Source organism: Ornithorhynchus anatinus, chromosome 2, assembly GCF_004115215.2.
Source record: "Ornithorhynchus anatinus isolate Pmale09 chromosome 2, mOrnAna1.pri.v4, whole genome shotgun sequence".
Classification (NCBI taxonomy): Eukaryota; Metazoa; Chordata; class Mammalia; order Monotremata; family Ornithorhynchidae; genus Ornithorhynchus; species Ornithorhynchus anatinus.
The window spans coordinates 49,593,434-49,612,743 of record NC_041729.1 but is presented as its reverse complement, the minus strand read 5'-3'; the positions used below and the strand labels follow the sequence as shown (position 1 = coordinate 49,612,743).

At 50.6% G+C, this 19,310-nt stretch overlaps 1 protein-coding gene across 3 annotated transcripts in view; it reads right to left on the bottom strand.

The window, feature by feature from the left end:
- Positions 1 to 19,310, bottom strand: part of MYH11 (myosin heavy chain 11) — a 102,274-nt gene that overhangs the window by 3,221 nt on the left and 79,743 nt on the right. For 2 of the 3 annotated variants that reach the window (XM_001508966.5, XM_001508794.5), the window contains 15 exons: positions 17,930 to 18,142; positions 16,971 to 17,115; positions 16,224 to 16,430; positions 14,257 to 14,361; positions 14,001 to 14,153; positions 13,235 to 13,483; positions 11,404 to 11,616; positions 10,533 to 10,745; positions 8,721 to 8,882; positions 7,631 to 7,759; positions 6,864 to 6,952; positions 6,090 to 6,213; positions 5,283 to 5,491; positions 4,420 to 4,528; positions 4,159 to 4,331 (listed from right to left, as the gene is read on the bottom strand). In XM_001508966.5, the coding sequence (XP_001509016.1) occupies positions 4,159 to 4,331; positions 4,420 to 4,528; positions 5,283 to 5,491; positions 6,090 to 6,213; positions 6,864 to 6,952; positions 7,631 to 7,759; positions 8,721 to 8,882; positions 10,533 to 10,745; positions 11,404 to 11,616; positions 13,235 to 13,483; positions 14,001 to 14,153; positions 14,257 to 14,361; positions 16,224 to 16,430; positions 16,971 to 17,115; positions 17,930 to 18,142 (2,493 nt within the window). Of the gene's footprint in view, positions 1 to 2,006; positions 2,040 to 4,158; positions 4,332 to 4,419; positions 4,529 to 5,282; positions 5,492 to 6,089; positions 6,214 to 6,863; positions 6,953 to 7,630; positions 7,760 to 8,720; positions 8,883 to 10,532; positions 10,746 to 11,403; positions 11,617 to 13,234; positions 13,484 to 14,000; positions 14,154 to 14,256; positions 14,362 to 16,223; positions 16,431 to 16,970; positions 17,116 to 17,929; positions 18,143 to 19,310 lie in introns of all 3 variants that reach the window. The other variant, XM_007666036.4, reaches the window with a different exon arrangement.

The following is a 19,310-nucleotide window of genomic DNA, read 5'->3' as shown; positions in this document are numbered from 1 at the left end:
GCTTCATGTTTAAATTCTAATTCTCCAAGGCCCTTTTCTGCCTGAGGCTCCTTTCGCTGTTGTTCCCGCTAAAGCCATTTAAGTTCCCCCACCTCTTTCAGAGCCCTACTGAAGGCACATCTCCTTCAAGAGGCCTTCCCTGACTAAGCCCTCCTTTCCTCTTCTCCCACTCCCCCCGACCTGCTTCCCATCAGTCATCCCGCCTTCCAGCCCCACAGCACTCATGTGCATATCTACAATTTAATTATATTAAGGTCTGTCTCTCCCTCTGGGCTCTAAGCTCGTTGCGGGCAGGGAATGCTTCTGTTTAGTGTTAGACTGTACTCGCCCAAGCACTTAGTACAGTGCTCTGCACACACTGAAGTGCTCAATAAACAAGGTTGATTGACTGACTGGAAAAATCATTACTTGCTAAATTGATGGGCAGGTGGAGAGAATTTAGTCTCTAATTAGTAGGCTTAGACTGCCTCCCTGATTCCCTGACCTTTTCCTCACTTCCCTAACCTTGGGAAGCCTGTCATGACTCCGTCTGGGGTCACAGTTCATGGAGATTTAAGGAACGAGCCAATGTCTTAATTTAGTTTCTAATACAAGGAAGGCATCCACATGGGCTGTTCCTGTAAAAAGACAATTGTTGTGACCTTTTTGTTTTACTAAGGACTTAATCCCGGGAGCTCTGTTCTCCAGGAGTCAGTGGCTCAACCATAGGTTTTAATCCTGCCCAGCAAGGCAGGCTCATTTCTGGCCAATTTCCAGCACCTTGGCACCTGGAGGGAGCCCATCTCACCCCTACAGAGTTCTCACAGAGAGTTCCTCTCTCTTTCCTACAATCCCCAATATCAGACTACCTACAATGCAGAATGCCAGGTCGAAGCTGGGTCTTTGAGCCAATCAATCAGTGGTATTTACTGGGCACTTACTGCATACAGAGCACTGTCCTAAGCGCTTGGGAGAGTCAAGTACAATAGGGTTGGTGGACACGTTCCCTGTCCGCAAGAACCCGAGCGTGGGTGTGTGCGCAGGGGAGGATTCTGCAGAATTGGAAAGTGAGATGTGAAACCGACACCGAGGCCCTTTGCCAAGACACAATTCATCTTTAAGTATTTGGGTAGCGCAGCGAAGCAGAGAGTTTCCAAAAGAGAAGTTGATGCAAATATTACGACACGGGGTGGCCTGGCCTCTTCCGGGCTCTGGAAGGAACAAGGCTACCGGGGATGTCATCACGACAGAGCGTCGTCTTTGCTGGGAATCCGGGTTGTCCTCGCTACCTCTGGAGAAGGAGGGTGCCTAGGCCGTGGCTTCCTTGAAGGGAGGGGTGTCTTCCCAAGTGACATTTTGTGGGCCGGGGCCACAACTCTGCTGTGAGGCCTGGGTTTAGAAGGCAGGGGGGCTCACTCCAGGGACAGCTATTCCCACATCAAAAGCATTCTCAGGCTCATGCAGTTGAGAGACTCAGGTGGAAGAACACTCGGGTGAGACGTCCATTCTCTCTACTACATTCAGGCTTTCCCGACCGCGCAGCCGTGGCCGTGTGTGAACACCTTCCTCAGCTACGACCCCCTTAAACACTGGGCCTTGGCTACATTTCGATGCGAATTAGAATAGCCGAGGTAGAGCTGAGGGAATATTTTCTTCCTCGACACAACCGCTTCTCGACGGCCAAACACTCAGCTTCATCTCAAGGTGTCTTAGCAATGCAGGAGAAGACTTCTTCATGCAGACGGGAAAATTCCAAGCAACTCACTCAACATTCAAGCCTCTAAGCCCCAACTGTGGAAAAGTGACATCGGAACGCTGCTCGGCGTGGAATCACATGCCAGGGTTTTGCCTAGAGGTAGGGGAGGACAACGAGTCGAGGGTGGCGGATAAGGATGTCTTGTAATATTCGCCTCTTTTGATAAAGGACAAATTGGGGTACCGAGATATCCAAGCCTTCAGATTTTTCAGGAATAGAAAATGGAACCTTTGTGCAACATGAATGAGCTGCAAAGTTGAAGGCATGGTACCTGTCGAGTCATTGCGGAGGTTCCTGTGGCCCTCTGAAATAGAGAGAGAGAGTCCCTGGTGGTTACCGTCGGCAAATGGGGAGGATTCCGTTCAAGCACGCTACTTTTTTAAAAACTTGAAGGCATGAAGTACATCACTTTACGGATACCCAAGTCCCGGAGGTCTTTAGAAAGGAATGCTGATTTTTACATCTTTTACTTTCAGTAGCAAAGGCTTGGAGCCAGGAAAGGTATAGGGGAAGGATGGCTGGGGGCTGGTAAATTTGGGTTCTTAGCTTCGAGCCTTCCTTAGCAGTGTCAGCTTTAAACTCTACAAAATGCTTTCCAAAACCACCCGCCTTTCTGTTTAACCACTTAAGGGAAGTATCTGAGTGAGCTGGCTCGGAAGTCTGGTTTTTGGAGCCGAGATAAAAGTGCTCTACCTAGAGATCTGTGGTTTGCTACAGAACCTATTCCACCTTGAACTGAGTCCTCTGCATTAAGAGAATGGGGAATAGATGCCCTTTGCCCAGAGTTTAATGATGATTGGGAAGATGCGATCTTTGTCAGACGACGGCAGAAGGGAGGGGGCCGCAAGCCACCATGGTTCACGATCCTCTTTTGAGATCCTCCGGCTTGTGAGAAGGTACGACCTCTGTTCCCCTTTGCAGTGACGCTTACCCTTTCTCTGGGCAACTGGCATACTTGTGACTTCTGGTAATAGCCAGGAACCTGGATTCCCCAAATTTCAGGCTTCTGGTTCCCCCTTCACTGTTCTTCTCCCCTTCACCCCCATGCACACCTCATTACAAGAAACCAAATCAGAGCTATTCAGGGAGGAGAGCTATAAAATTTTGCCACATGTCTGTTTTAGGCATATGTGTTTCCGTTATTAATCTCATGGACATTAAACCATTTTGACCAGGTGCTGTCTTTTTTGTCTAGACTCAATTCAAAGTTTTTTTCCCTGTCTTCTCCCTGAACTGTCCTCTCATTCCAGAGTGCTTAGTATAGTTCAATAGCAGGTACTCTGTGGGCACCAAGTGCGGTTTTTTTAATGGTATTTGTTAAGCACTTACTAGGTGCCAGGCACTGTACTAAGCACTGGAATAGATACAGGACAATCGGTTTAGACATAGTTTATGGCCCACATGGGGCTGAAAGTCTTAATCCCCATTTTACAGATCAGGACACGGGCACAGAGAAATTAAGTGGCTGGCCCAAGGTCAAACAGCGGACAAGTGTCGGAGCCGGCATTAGAACCCAGGCCCTTCTGACTCCCGGGCCCATGCTCTATCCCCTAGGCCACGCTGCGTCTCTTACACGCCCATTAACTAGTAAAAAGATGTAAAGTACAAGTAGCAGTGGCATTTATTAAGCACCTGGGTGCAATGCACTGTCCTAAACACTTGGGAACTGATCAGTTGATTTCTTCTGGATCAAGAGAAGAGGGCTAAGAACTCTTCCAAGGAACCATGTGCTACCTCGAGCACTTGAGAAGTTATTACTATTAAGCCTGGGGCGGGTGATCTCTGCTACTCTTAAATGCTCATCTGAATAGCTGAGACTAGCGTGAGGCCACCTTGCTCCCTTAGTCTGTGAGTTTGGGCATCTTATGTGGCAGAGTGTCTCCCAGGGCGTTGCTTGCCCATAAGGAGGTGAACCATCGTTTGCTTTTCTTCCTGAATGGGGTTGATTCGGAAGTCTGCTCTTCCCTCCCGTCAGTCGCTCATGCCTGGGTCCTTCCCGGAACGACCACGGAGAGCCCAGTTAGCAAGTTCACACCCAAGTGACCACTAACCCTAGGCCCCGCTCTCTGGGGAGAAGGAGGGCTTATCGGAAACTTGGCTAACTCTTCGACGCCTCAGAGTTCTTCAAAGGATCAGGGTCCTGACTGGTCAGCACACCTCCTCCTAGTGAATAAGGCGGGGGAATTTCGAAGATGCAGCAAAGAAGGAACTCAGGGAATGATAGAGAAGATGGTAATAGTTGGCCATCAGATAGCTGAGAAAACAAAATGATTACTCCCTCCACCAGCCCTACCCTCTTCTTCCCCTTCCCCAGATTCCCTAACCGAAGTATACCTCCATCCCTTCCTCTGGGAATGACAGTTCTGGAAGACCATCTGCCCCTTCAGGACATGATTTCCTCCAATCCCGCCCCCGCACTTTACCTCAGTTTGCTCTTAAGGGCGGTCACTTCCCGGCCCATGGCCTCATTGCTCTCAGTGGCTTCATCCAGCTCCCGCTGGAGCTTCCTGCGATTGGCATTGATGCGCTGGGACTCCTCCTCCGCCTCTTCCAGTTGCCTCTTGAGCTGCTTGACCCTGGTGTTGCCCTTCTCGGCCTGAGGAGAGAGGGAGGAGTCAAGAACGAAGGGACAGCGTGTCAGTCAAGACCCACATCAGGGCAGGGAGATCCTGGAGCGGGGTTACCTGTTCTTTGTATTGCTCTGCCTGCTTCCTTTCGTCTTCCACTTGCAACAGAACCTCCTTCAGTTTCTTGTCCTTTTGTTTCAATGACTTGGCTGCTGCCTGTTTCTCTCTGCAAATAAAAGGGGCAGATATGAAGGGCATTTCAAATCATCAGCAACATTATCATCGTCATCAATGGTATTAATTGAGCGCTTACTATATGCAGAGCACTGTACTAAGCGCTTGGGAGAGGACGGGACAAAAGAGTTGGCAAACGTGTTCCCCGACCACGATGAGGTGACAGCCCAGAGGGGGAGACAGACAACATTGCAAATAAATAATACACAATTTAAAGACAGCTACAGAAGTGCGGATGAGGCTCTGCGGAGCCTGGTTGCATTTGATCCAAACACTACCAGGCCCTCCCCGCTTGAACTGCCCAGTTGGGTGGTAAACACTTCTTGGGGGTGCCCCCAAATCTCGGGTCCTCAGTTCATAATAATAATGATAATAATTGTGGTATTTGTTGCTGATGATTTGTATATGTACCAGGCACTGTATTGAGAGCTGGGGTGGATACAAGCAAATCAGGTTGGACACAGTCCCTGTCCCATGTGGCGCCCACAGTCTCAATCCCCATTTTACTGACGAGGTAACCGAGGCGCAGAGAAGTGAAACAACTCGCCCAAGGTCGTACAGCAGACGAACGGCGGAGTGGGAATTCGAACCCACGGCCCATCTGCTAAGTGGGGATATTCTCCCCCTAAACTGACTTCCTACCAAAATACACCGCTTTGAAATTCTTCTGGGGTGATGAAGGCTTTGGCTACTTGATGACCCTACAGAGGTGCAGGCTGACCGGTGTGGAGAGGAGAGGCCAATACCTGGCTTCCTGTTCCACTTGCTCCTCTAGCTGTGCGATCTTGGCCTCTAGGGCAGTGATGTTTGCCTTGAACTTGGACTTGATGGTCCCCTCCATCTCCTGCAGCTTGCTCTTGAGCTCCTTGTTCTGCCTCTCCAGTTGCTGCCGGGCACTCTCGTTCTTCTGGGCAGCACTGCGCTCGGTTGCCAGCTCGTTGCTGAGTTGTTCCGACTGAAATGGGATGGGAAAGGGGAGCCAGGGCGACGGGGAGGAAAGGGGGAGGAGGAGGAGAAGCAGCGGCATTTACCGAGCGCTCATCGTGCTAGGTGCTTGGGAAGTACAGAATAAAAAAGTGGCACGTGTTCTGCCCACCAGGAGCCTACAGAATGGGAAAGAGAGGGAGGCCCGGGGCCCTAGGTGAGAGGGAAAGGAAATCAGTCTGATCATTTCAGAGTCCCATCGTAATAATGATATAAATGAATGGTATTTGTTAAGCACTTTCTATGTGCCGGGCACTGTACTAAGCGCTGGGGTAGACACAAGATAGTCAGGTAGTACACAGTCCCTGTTCCATACAGGGCTCACAGTCTTCAACCCCATTTCTCAGATGAGGGGACTGAAGCACGGAGAAGTGAGGGGACTTGCCCCAAGTCACACGGCAGACAAGTGGTGAAGCCGGGATGAGAACCCAGGACCTTCTGCCTCCCAGGCCTGTGCTCTAGCCACTAGGCCATGCTGCCTTCTGTGGGAGAGGCCTCCCAGGATACTCTGGGCATGGGGAGAGCGGGTCCTAGACCTATCATCCCGGGAGCTCGTGGCAAACTCTCACCTGCTGGGTGGCTTTCCTGGCGCGATCACTCATGACCTCCGTGTTACTTTGTTCCTCCTCTAGCTCCTCCTCCAGTTGCGCGATCCGGGCCTCCAGGCGGCGTTTATCGTCCTGGAGGGTGTTCCTGGGCATCGGAGTGACAGGGAGGGGAAAGAAAAACACCCACGATCTCTTTCCCGAGGGGGCTTCCATGGCTCCCTTACCACGGGCTGAGAGACAAACCCGAAAGGGTTGGCTCATCCTATTGGCTACATTAGCCGACAACCTATTTCCCAGCTACTTCTCCCTCTGTCCTTGGGGGAACTGGCTTTTTAAAGGCAAAGCAAACCTCTCTTCCTCAGAGGAATCTGCTCTTTAAAGGCAAAGTGAACTGTCAAAGGGCCTGGATTTTGAGACACCCACCCCGTCCTCCCTCCCAAAATACCTTCTAGACTTTAAGCTTCTTGTGGGGAGGGAATGACACTGTTTATTGCTGTATTGTACTTTCCCAAGCACTTACTACGGTGCTCTGCACTCGGTAAGTGCTCAATAAATATGACTGACTGACTGACTGAATGAATGAACATTGCTAAAATCTGCCAACTGGGCTTGTGACTCGACGTGTCAAGCACAGTTGAGGACTTTCCCACGGCGGGTTCGCTTCGACAGAACACACTGTGTTTAAAGACCAGGAGACCGCAGAGGAAGAAGTTCAGCAACTGCCCCCGGGTTGGCCTCTTGGGTTTTGATCCCCTGCCCCCACCCGAATCCCCAAACCCGCTCATCCCTGCTCACCTTCCGGACACACTGCTGGCCAACTCCTCAGCCAGTTCCTCCTTTTCCAAGTCGGCTTGCTTGCGAGCCCTCTCTGCAGCGGCCAGGTCCTGGGGGAGGAAGAGATCGACAGTGGGAAACTGGGGGATGACACTCAAAGAGGCCGAGACCCCGCCACACCTGGAAGCTCTGAGCGTCGTGACGGGCCGTGGTGCTGACCGTGTAAGCAGCAAGGCGGCAAGGGACCCAGGAGCTGGGTCCTGGGTACTGGCTTGGAGCCATTGAGGACCCAGGTTGGGGGCAGAATAGTCTTCCACCCACTTGTTCTTCAGCGTGATAGCTAGAAGTTCTTCTTCTTCTTAATAATAATAATAATAATGATAGTCATATTTGCCACGCACTAAGCACTGGGATAGATACAAGCTAATCAGGTTGGATGCAGTCCCTATCCCATATGGGGCTCACAGTCCTAATCCCCATTTTAGAGGTGAGGTAACTGAGGCACAGAGAAGTCAAATGACTTGCTCAAGGTCACAGAGCAGACATGTGGCAGAGCTGAGATTAGAAGCCACGTCCTCTGATTTCCAGACCTGTGTTGCTTCCACTAGGCTACGCTGCTTCTCAGTGGCAGTTTCACCAGCAGTGGAAGAGTTCCCAGTTTTCCATCCTGGCATCCATGACACATTAAGCCCCTTATATTTCGTGAGCGTTGCCCCTCATCCCGGGTCAGATGATCTCTGGCGGACCCCTCCCTGACTGAGGATTTTATCAACCCAGGGCCAATTTACCTCTTGGAGCTGCATGAGGTCTGCTTCCAAGCTCTTGGCTTTCTTCTCGTTCTCCTTGGCAGTGGCAAAAATCTCTTCCCTAGAGGCCCGGGCATCTTCCAGCTCTCTCTGGTAGTCCTTCATCTGAGCCTGGATTGAGCCAGTGGGAGAGGAGAAAGGGAAATCCATGTGTCCCGGGGAGGGCTTGCTCTTCACTTACCCCGGTCGTAGTTACCGGCCTCTGTCTCCACCCAGACCCTTCCAGTCTCCCCTCTTTTCTCTCCTGATCAAACCCCCGTGGCCTGGACCCATCTTCGGTGTGCAACCAAAATGCCATGTTTCATTCATTCAATTGCATTTATTAAGCGCTTACTTTGTGCAGAGCACTATTCTAAGCGCTTGCGAAAGTACAATATAACAATAAACACACCCAATCCCTGTCCACAACAACCTTACGGTCTAGAGGGGGAGACAGACATAAATATAAAGAAATTGCAGATACGGACATAATTGCTACGGGGCTGGGACGGGAGATGAATAAAGGGAGAAAGTCAGGGTGACCCTGAAGGGAGTGGGAGAAGAGAAAAGGAGGGCTTAGTCAGGCAAGGCCTATTGGAGGAGATGTGCCTTCAATAAGGCTTTCAAGATGTGGGGAGAGTAATTTTCCATCAGATTTGAGGAGAGAGGACACTTTAGGCCAGAGGCAGGATGTTGGTGAGGAGTCACTGGTGAGACAGATGAGATCGAAGTACAGTAAGAAGGTTAGCAATAGAGGAGCGAAGTGTGTGGGTTAGAGTGTGGTAAGAGAGTAGTGAGGTGAGGTGGGAGGGAGCAAGGTGACTGACTCCTTTAAAGGCGATGGTGAGGAGACTGTGTTTGACGTGGAGGTGGATGGGCTTCAGAGGGGTCCGTTTCAAAGTCCAAACCCTGTGGGCCTCCCCAAGGGCTATCGTCTTATACGATCCGCTCTGGGAGGGCCTTGTCTTTGACTCACCATTGAAGCCGGGGCCCTAACGAGGCACTCTGCCTGGGGGAAACTGAGGTGCGGCCCACATCAGACAGACCCTCCCGAGGACCCGGGAGAGGGCAGCAGTTCCAGAGAGCCACTCACCTGGAGTTTGCGAAGCTGCTTGATGGCCTCCTCCCGCCCCTTGTTGGCTGAGTCGGCCTGCAGCTCCAGGTCTTTGACGTCAACTTCTAGCTTCTTCTTGGCTGCGGCTGCCAGGGCCCGCTGCTTCCGCTCGTCTTCCAGTTCCGTCTCTAACTCGTGGAGCTGTGGGAGAGAAGTGGAGGAGCTTGTCGTCTCTCCTGCCGGACCGTAAGCTCCTTGTGGAGCTGTGAGAGAAAAGTGAAGCTCACCTTCTCTCCCGCTAAACTGTAAGCTTCTCAAGGACAGGGACCGTGTCTTTTAACTCTACTGAACTCTCCCAAATGCTCAGTACAGTACTCTGCACGTAGCGGCTGCCTCAGTAAACACTACCGATTGATAGATTGCTCCTCCCTTTTAGGTATGCATCCAGAATCTCGAGGATACTGCTTGGGGACAGACTGGTTCAAGCAGGCCAACTCAGGCCAGAGGCTCCTGCAGCCAGGGAAAGGCAAAGGCCCGCGGAGTGTCTTAGTGCCACTAAGGATGGCGTCTGGGCCACGCCACAGAAGGGCCTGCCCGGAGGTCATCGCTGGCCCCGCCTCAGCGGGCAATGGGGAAACAGCACGGTCTAGAGGATAGAGCACGGGCCTGGGAGTCAGAAGGTCATGGGTTCTAATCTCGACTCCACCGCTGTCTGCTAGGTGACCTCGGGCAAGTCACTTAACTCCTCTGTGCCTCAGTTCCCTCACTTTAAAATGGGGGTTAAGACGGTGAGCCCCATGTGGGACGGGGACTGTGTCCAACCTAATTATCTTGTATCTACCCTAGCGTTCAGAATAACGCCTGGCACTTAGTAAAGGCTTACCAAGTACCATAATAATAATAATAGTGGCTATTATTATTATTAACGGATACATACTGGCAAGGTCACAACTATCCAACACAGGGCTGTCTAGGTTTAAGAATCGGCGTGGCCTAGTGGATAGAGCACAGGTCTGGGAGTCAGAAGGACCTAGGTTCTAATCCCGGCTCTGCCACTCGTCTGCTGTGTGACCTTGGGTAAGTCGCTTCACTCCACTAAGCCTCAGCGCCCTCATCTATAAAATGGGGACTGAGATCGCGAATCCCAAGTGGGATAGGGTCTGTGTCCAGCCCAATTATCTTGTATCTACCCCAGTGCTTAGTACAGTGCCCGGCACATAGTAAGCACTCAACAAATCTGCCTTATGCCGTCGAGTCTTCTCCGACCCGTAACGACTCCATGGGCACATCTCTCCCAGAATGCCCCACTCTCCATCTGCAATCGTTCTGGTAGCGTATCCGTAGAGTTTTCTTGGTAAAAATTCAAATACCATTTAAAAAAAAAAGAATCCAGAGATCTAGTTTCATCTCCTAATTTTGCTTCTACTGTTTGTATCACTTTGGTCAGGCCACAACTTTTCAGAGCCTTGGTTTTCCTGGCTGTACAATGGGGAGAATCAGAACTGCCTCCCCCTCACCATGCTGTTGTGCAGATAAAAGTGCTATAGAAATATATTTATAGCAGTTCTTCTGGCTGAAGAAACACACCCCTGAATGGGAAATTCACCTGTTTTTGTGGCTGAAAAGGCTAACCCTACTCCTGAACAAAACCGCCTGTTTTCGAGGTCAATGAAACAGCTCTCAAAATGGAGCTCGACCCAGGCTGGCCTCAGTGAGCTCTGAGGATGCTTTAATCCAACTGGGGAGCCGCTTCGAGATTTTGGCTGGGATCTGGGGAAGGCACTTGTCGCAGCCCTGGGTTCGATCTGTCCTCCCCGCTTTTCCCCCTCCGCCCGGCTCCAGGCACATTACCTGCTTCTGGAGCTGCCTTCTCTTCTCCTCATTCTGCTCATCCCTGGCTTGAAGGTCTCTCTCGAACTGGCCCTTCAGGGCTTGCATGTTGACTTCCAATCGCAGTTTGGCATCCTCGGTGGCTTGCAGTTCGTCCTCCAGCTCCTCCAGTTGCGTCTTCATCTCCTCCATCTGGGTCTCCAAGGCTCGTTTGGACTTCTCTAGTTCGTGGACCTTGCAAGTTAGAGGAACCCATCGTGAGCCAATCACATCATTGTGACACACGATACTGCTCATCAAGGATCGCTTTGGACTCCGTGGGATCCCAATGTCCAAGAGTCAACCTTTTCCCGGGAGAGGTAGTCACTCCGACAAAACCTGTCTGACGAACAACTTCTCTGGCGTGCAGCGGAGCTTGGAGGAGGAGAATCAGGGCCGTCCTGGCCCACAGTCCCCCTTCTGCTGCCATCTCCACTCCCTTCATTCAGGACCAAAGGAGGGGTTCAAATAAAATGGTGGCTTCAGCGGGGCAGAGTGGTGAGCATGGTGAGTTGGGGCCAAACACTTATAATGATGACTCCATGCTCATTTTCTCTCACAAGTCCCCTCTTCCCCCTCCCCCACCGCCACACATACACCATCATCACCAATTTCCTCCTGACAGGAAATTCTTGGGCTCAATTTAGGACCGCTACGGTCCACCTAGATTGTAAACTCCTGGAGGACAGGTAGCTTGTCTATTAATTCAACAGTGTTCTCCCAAGGGCTCAGGACAGTATCTTGCAAACAATAAGCCCTCAATAAATACTTCCGCTTGATCGATTAGGGGAGTAACCTATACAGACGGGGTTGGAGGGAATACAGGTACCGTGAGCTCTTCGAGGGAACTTACGTTCTTGCCCACATCATCCTTGGAGCTAACCAGGTCTTCCATTTCTGCTTTCAGCATCTTGTTGGTTCTCTCAAGTTCTTCCTTGGATTCCAAAGCTTCCTCGAGGGCCCGGGCTAAGGATAGAGCTTTAGTTTCTTTTTCTCTGGCTTCCGCCTCGGCTCTGTCCCTTTCGTCTGCATATTTGGAAGAGATGTTCTTCTCCTCAGCTAACAACTGCAAAATGACAAAAAATAATAATAATAATGTTGGTATTTGTTAAGCACTGACTATGTGCAGAGCACTGTTCTAAGCACTGGGGGAGATACAGGGTAATCAGGTCATCCCACGTGAGGCTCACAGTCTTCACCCCCATTTTACAGATGAGGTAACTGAGGCCCAGAGAAGTGAAGTGCCTTGCCCACAGTCACACAGCTGACAAGTGGCAGAGCCGGGATTCGAACCCATGACCTCTGACTCCCAAGCCGGAGGTGAGCCCATAGGAGGAATGTGAGCCATTTGCGGGGAGCCATGTTAGTGGCAAATGCTTTTATTTGCTTTAGTAAATTACTCCTAATTGCAGGAAAAAGCCCCGCCCCCGGGCCTATTCAATTTATGCAGGAGCATGAGTAAATAATTCAGCAGATTGCATACATAATTTCAGCTTTTGTTTTCTTAATTGACCAAATTAGAAACCAACAGCAGCTGAATCTGTGTCCACAGTTAGCCCCAGCAAAACCAACCTAAAAAAACCCAATCCAGGTGTCACAGATGTGCAAATATCGACAGTCTCATTTTCCCTCCAACAGAAGGAGGCTTTGCAACATTGTTTTTTGAACCGATATATATGGCTAAAGTGACAGATTTTTGTTTGAGGCCTCTGAATTGGCTGGGGTGTCCTCTGATTGACTGCTGCTGGCTAGAGGGCAGGGGGGGCTGGTGACTACCTGCCCCTGCCATTCCCTGAAGTTCTCGGGACTGTAAAAGACAGGGAGGACAGGGCCAAAGAGGACGGAACAGTACAGGATGCCAGCATACCCGTGGGGAGGGAAGACATCAGGAAGGACCAGTTGTACATAGTTACAGAAACATGAAAATGGCCTGCGTAGTGCAGGCTCTGGCAATGTTTATAATAATAATAATAATAATGGTATTTGTTAAGCGCTTACTATGTGCAGAGCACTGTTCTAAGCGCTGGGGGAGACACAGGATAATCAGATTGTCCCATGTGGGGCTCACATTTTTTAACCCCTATTTTTGCAGGAGGTAACTGAGGGCCAGAGAAGTGAAGTGACTTGCCCAAGGTCACACAGCAGACAAGTGGCGGAGCCGGGATTCAAACCCATGACCTCTGACTCCCAAGCCTGGGATCTTCCAACTAAACCACGCTGCTATTTATCCCCATGAAAAGCTAGCCCCAGAACAAATAATTTCCCCAGAATATTCTTCTCCAAAAAAGGCCAATCCCAAATTGAGATGATCTTTGTTTCTGACTTTCCCAAGTTCGACGGCACATCATTGCCCAGTATTCTCAAATATAACCCTATTGATGGAACCGTTTTCACAAGCAGACCCTCTTTTAATCAACGGGCCTCAGGCTTGAGAGTTTCACCACGATGACGGGTCCCAGTATGGCATCTACGCTCTCCGCTCTCATTCCCGGTGACTTCGGGGAGCGTCGGGGGCAAAAGCCGTCGCTGGGGGGGGAGAGGCTAGTGGGCAGTCCACGGCTGCTGGAGAAACACCACGAAATCTCCCCCTGCAGCAGAGGGGTGTTCCCCCCTTTCCTGCTTGACCAAATCGTTGTCCATCATTTCTCCCAGGACACGAAGGTGGGGCAGAAGCGGCTCCCTACCTGGTCAAATTTCTTCTGCTTTTTCTCCAGGTTGGACACCAGCTGACGCTGGTTGTCCAGGTCCACAACCAAGTCATCCAGCTCCTGCTGGAGCCTGTTCTTGGTCTTTTCCAGTTTGTCGTAAGAGGCTGCCTTTTCCTCGAACTGCTGGGTGAGGCCTTCGATCTCCTTTTGGAGCTTCTTCTTGCCTTCCTCCAGGTTCTCCACCGTGCTTGCCAAGTCCTGTAGCTTCTTCTTTGAATCGGAGAGCTGGAATGGTTATGGAGAAAGTGAGACTCGGGCTGAGCACTTCTCAGCAACCAACCGTGATGTGCTAGACTCCAGTCAGTCAGTCAATCGTATTTATTGAGCGCTCACTGTGTGCAGAGCACTGTACTAAGCTCTTGGGAGAGTACAATACAACAATGAACAGACACATTCCCCGCCCATAATGAGCTTACAGTTGAGAGGGGGACGGACATTAATATAAATGAATTACAGATATAATTTATTTTTACAGATATAAATATCATTATAATTAGCAATAGTCATCCTGGTCAAGACACCCAGCCAAAGGGGCCTGGAGCCTCAAAATACAATGCCTGGGCTTGATCCCAGGGTTCTGTCAGGGTGACCTTCCTTCCTTCTCCTTCCAGCCCTCGAGCCTGACCGTAAAACCCCAAGGAGCTTAAACCAGGGTCAACGCGACCTCATCTAACAAACCCACCGGCCTCATTCCAATCCCTGCCCTTCACTAGACTCAGGGTGGAGACGTGGCCCACGGTACCTGGACGTTCAGAGTTGAGACGTGGCGCTCCAGATTCTGCTTGGCTTCCGTTTCCTCGTCCAGCTGCTCTTGTAAGCTGTTCTTCTCGTCCTCTAGCTGACGGAGCTTGGTGGAGACGTTCAACTTCTGTCGGGTTTCTTCTTGGAGCAGCTCCTAGAACGAGAACCGGCCGGATTCCCCCCCAGCCCCGGTGAGTGCCTCTGGTCAGGGCCCAGGAGATGGCCCGCTCCCACTTCGAGAGGGCAAAAATGCTCACCTGGGTATCCTGCAGCTGGGAACTCAGAGATGCAACGTCTTTGGCCAATTTGATGGTCTTCCCCTCTGCCTCGTTGAGCATCCCAGTGACGCTCTCCACTTCGTTCTAAGTACAGAGGGCAGAAAAACTCCCCATTAGTTGGGAACTGTAGAGTGTCTCCCCACCCCCAGCCCCATTCCAAGAAGGTTTATGGCTTAGGGAAAAGAGCACGGGCCGGCCTGGGAGTGAGGGGACCTGGGTTCTAAGGCTGGTTCCACCACTTATTAGACAGTCAATTGTATTTCTTGAGCACTTTCTGTGTGCAGAGAACTCTGCTAAGCTCTTAGGAAAGTACAATATAACAATCAACGGACACAGTCCTTGCCCACAACGAGCTTATGCTTGCCTGCTGTATGACCTCGGGCAAGTCAAATAACTCCTTTGTGCCTCTGTTTCCTCAATACCTGTTCTCTCTCCCCTTAGATGAACCCCATGTGGGACAGGGCTAATGTCTGACTGACTGCTGTATATCTATCCCCGTGCCTAGTATGGTGGTTGGCATAGAGTAAGCACTTAACAAATATTCATTCAGTCGTATTTATTGAGCTTTATTCGTTCAATAGTATTTATTGAGCTCTTACTGTGTGCAGAGCACTGTATTAAGCGCTGGAAAAGAACAATTCGGCAACACGTAGAGACAATCTCTACCCAACAACGGGTTCACAGTCTTTGTGATAAATATGACAATCGTTATTATTGGTAATCGTCACAACTTTTCTTCTCCCCAGATCATATCCTCCCTACTATCATCTTGGTACTTCCGCACCATCTTAAGACTCCTGGGCCCAGACATCTCTTCATCTTCATAATACCCATCCACGACATCTCTCGAGTGCCTAGTGGGTGCAGGGCATTAATGGTAGGTGTTTGGGAACATACAAAAGAAGCGAAAAAGCAGTTCCTGTCCTCAAAGAGTTTAGAGTTGATGCAAGATGACCAAACATCATGCATTAAATGGGACAGTCACACCATCTCCATTCATTCAATAGTATTTATTGAGCGCTTACTACGTGCAGAGTACTGTACTGAGTGCTTGTTGGCGTCTGTCTGCCTGCTGCCTATAAAGCATACATTCGTACTCTCCCAAGCGCTTACTACAGTGCTTGTTGACTTCTGTCTGCCTGCTGCCTATAAAGCATACATTTGTACTCTCCCAAGCGCTTACTGCAGTGCTTTACACACGGTAAGTGCTCAATAAATACGATTAATAGCAATACATGTACCCAAAAGGTGACCCATTGCTTAGGGTTGGTAAAGTGCCCAATCGCCTCAAGGCAAGGCAATCGACTAACTGACCTTTCAGGTCTCTGGCATTAAAAATAGTTCTGTGAAGGAGGAAGCGAATGATGTCGATGCGGCCCTGGGGCTCCATAATAATAATAACGACGATATCTGTTAAGCACTTACTATGCGCCACGCACCATTCTAAGCACTGGGGGGGAAATAAGGTAATCAGGTTGTCCCACGTGGGGCTCGCAGTTTTAATCCCCATTTTACAGATGAGGTAACAGACACGGAGCAGTGAAGTGGCTTGCCCAAGGTCACAGTGCAGACAAGTGGCAGAGCTGGGATTAGAACCCATGACCTATGACTCGCAAACCTGTGCTCTTTCCACTGAGCCAATGGCATTTATTGAATGCCTACTGTGTGCAGAGCATCATCATCACTATCATATCATTAATAATTATGGAGAGCTTACTATGTGCAGAATACCATATTAAGCGCTTGGGAGAGTACAAAACGACAGAGTTAGTGGACATGTTCTCTACCTACAATGAGCTGACAGTCTAGAGGACTGTACTAAGCGCTTGGGAGAGTCCAATCTAGCAGGGTTGGCAGACACGTCCCCTGCCGCCAAGGAGCTTATGATTTAGAGGCTCCAAAGCCAAATCGCCAGATCCCCTCTCCCGGCGGGGGCTTATCCTCACCTGGAGTTTGTGGACCTTCTCGTTGAGCTCCACCCGGACCCGCTCCCCATCACTGTATTTGGACTGCAGTTCTTGAAGCTGAACTTCTAGCTTCTTCTTCTTGTGCTCCACTTCCTGCTTCACTTGGTTGAGGGACCTGAGCTCATTGGCCAGGTCAGCATTGTCCTTCTCCAGCGTCTGCTTATTCTTGTCCAAGTTGGCCTTGGCCTGCGGCAAAAAGAAAGGGGAAACATTGCTCCAAACTCTCCCGCGGGATGGGGCCGGGCAAGGCTGTGCTTTCTGCCCATCCACGGTACAGGGACGGAGACTCTGGGACCCAGAGCGAGGAGGGTGGGGAGGGAGGGATGCACCAAAACGGAAGAAAATCTGCCTGGAAATAGGAGTCCAAAGCGGCCTGGGGCCGTAAGGAGTGTGGCTCGGTCACCTCCAGCTTCCCCCTCCACTGACAGCTTGAGGAGGTTGCTCTGTCATCTCTCCTTCTCTCTCGCCATTGATGGCTCACCTTTTCCCCCAGCTTCCCTTCACCTTTTAGCCAGAAGGAGGGAGAGATCGAGGATCCCACCCAACCCTTAAATTTATCCATCTTTCATATTTATTGAGCGCTTTCTACGTGCAGAGCCCCGTAGTGAGCGCTTGGGAGAGTACAACAGAGCGAGGAGACCCGGCCCCTAATGAGCTGACTTAAGGTCGGCCACCCTCCTCTGCTAACTGTCCCCGCTCAAGGCCTGATCCCGGAGTTCTCTGTACCCTCTTGAACTGTTCCAGCTGTTCGGTGAGCTCCTCCACCGCCTGTGTGTGCTTCTGCCTCATCTCCTGAACCTGGGCCTCATGGGTTCGGGTCTCTTCATCCAGAGCCTTCTTCAGCACAGTCACCTCCTGCTCCCTCTTGGCTCTGAAAGGCAATAGGATCGGAGATGGGAAAGGTAAGTCGGGAGGAGTGCGACTCCCTGGCAATTTTTTTTTATGGTATTTAAGCACTTACTGTGTGGCAGGCACTGTACTAAGCGCTGGGGTAGATACAAGCTTATCAAGTTGGTCACAGTCCCTGCCCTACATGGAGCTCACAATCTGAATCCCCATGCAACAGAGGCGGGAACTAAGGCACAGAGAAGTGAAGCGAGTCGCCCGAGGTCACACAGCAGACAAGGGGCAGAGGTGGGTTTAGAACCCAGGTCCTTCTGACTCCCAGGTCCGGGCCCTATCCCCTAGGCCATGCTGCTTCTCAGTGGCTGTAGGATATTATTTCAGGATTCTGCTTTTTGACATGGTTTATCAAGGAGGGGCTGTTTGGGCCAATCCTCATCATCAGCAGAACAGCGCTCTGCACATAATAAACGCTCAATAAATAGCATCGATTGATTGATAAATGGTATTCACTGAACGTATACTGTGTGCAGAACGCTATACTAAGCACCTGAACGTCTACCTGTCCGAACAGGGACTTGAACCACGGACCCTCATTTTAAAGACTGTTGCTCTACCAGATGAGCTGTCTGGGCTGTTCTCCTTCTCTGTCCCCAGGAGTTAGGTCCTAGTCCCAAGGCATATGATCCCAGGCAAAAGGGGACCTGGAGGAAGATGGCAAGAGCCAGGACAGGCAAGCACCACACATCGTAGCGACACTCCGCCCCGCCGAAAGAGCCAACTCAGTCCAGCGGGGGAGGACTGGTGGTTCCCGTGGACACGGGCGGGGGGTTCATTCGGACCTGAGTTCCTGTTGCGTGGCTGTGCTGTCCAGTGTGTCCTCCAGCTCCGTCTTGAGGGCCTCCAGCTCTTCCCCCAGGTCTCTCTTCTGCTTCTCCGCTTTGTTCCTGGCCGCCCTTTCCGAGTCCAAGTCCTCCTGGAGGTCAGAGATGAGACCCTCCAGCTCACGGATCTTCTTCAGGGCGTTGTTCTTCTGACCAATTTCATCGTCGAGTCTGCCAGGGTGAAGAATACACCGTCGATCACCTCCTCAACCATCCTAACCCAAATTTTAAGAAAAGGTCCTTGGACTTTCGGACTTGTTCCCAGCACTTGGATTCGCACCCTTTAGTCACCCCTCCCTCAGCTCCACAGCACTTACGTACCTATCCATAATTTACTCATTTATATTCAAGTCTGTCTCCCCTTCTAGACGGTAAGCTCGTTGTGGGCCGGGAACGTGTCTATCGGCTCTGTTCTATTGCACTCTCCCAAGTGCTTAGTACAATGTTCTGCACAAAATAAGTGCTCGAAAAATACAATTGATTGATTGATTAGGTCCTGCCAGGAAAAAATTGTCTTTTTTTATGGTGTTTGTTGAGCACTTACTATGTGCCAGGTACTGTACTCACTGCTGGGGTAGACACAAGCTAATCAGATTGGACACAGTCCGTGTTCCATGTGGGGCTCATAGTCTTAATCCTCATTTTACAGCTGAGGGAACTGAGGCACAGAGAAGTGAAGTGACTTGCTCAAAGTCACACAGCAGACAAGTGGTGGAGCTGGGATGGAAACCCAGATCCACTGACTCCCAGGCCCATGCGCTACCCACTAGGCCACGCTGCTTCCAAAGGCTCTCTTGCCGGCTTTCCCTCCCTGTGCCTAGGGTGCCGGATCAGTCCTTTCCCTAACCCGCTAAACAAGCAGGTTAGCATGGATCTAGTTCTAAAGCCTAAGAGAAACCAGGCAGTGGACAAGCAGATGCTAAGTAAAACAAAAACTGCAACTCACAGCACTTGTTTTCTACTAGCTGAAGCCCCTGATGTTTGCCAAAGTCATCTGCAACTCTGGGAAGTGGGAAAAGATCTGGTTGGCTTGGAAAAACTCAGTGAGATAATACTTAAAAGCATTTTTTTAAAATCGCTTTTAGATTCCCAAAGAACTTTCGCATCAACTATCTCATTGTATCCTCACAACATCCTGGGGCAGACGTTATCCCCACTTTACAAATGAGGAGGCTGGGGCCAGAGAGGTTGAATGATTTGCCCAAGGTCTCACAGCAGGCCAGGGGCAGAGTGGGACTAGAATCTGGGTTCCCCGAGACTCCTAGTCCCCTGGCCTTGGCATAGACCACGAACACCTTGTGCTCGGAGACAGCATCGAGTCCCGGGGTGAGTTTTACGT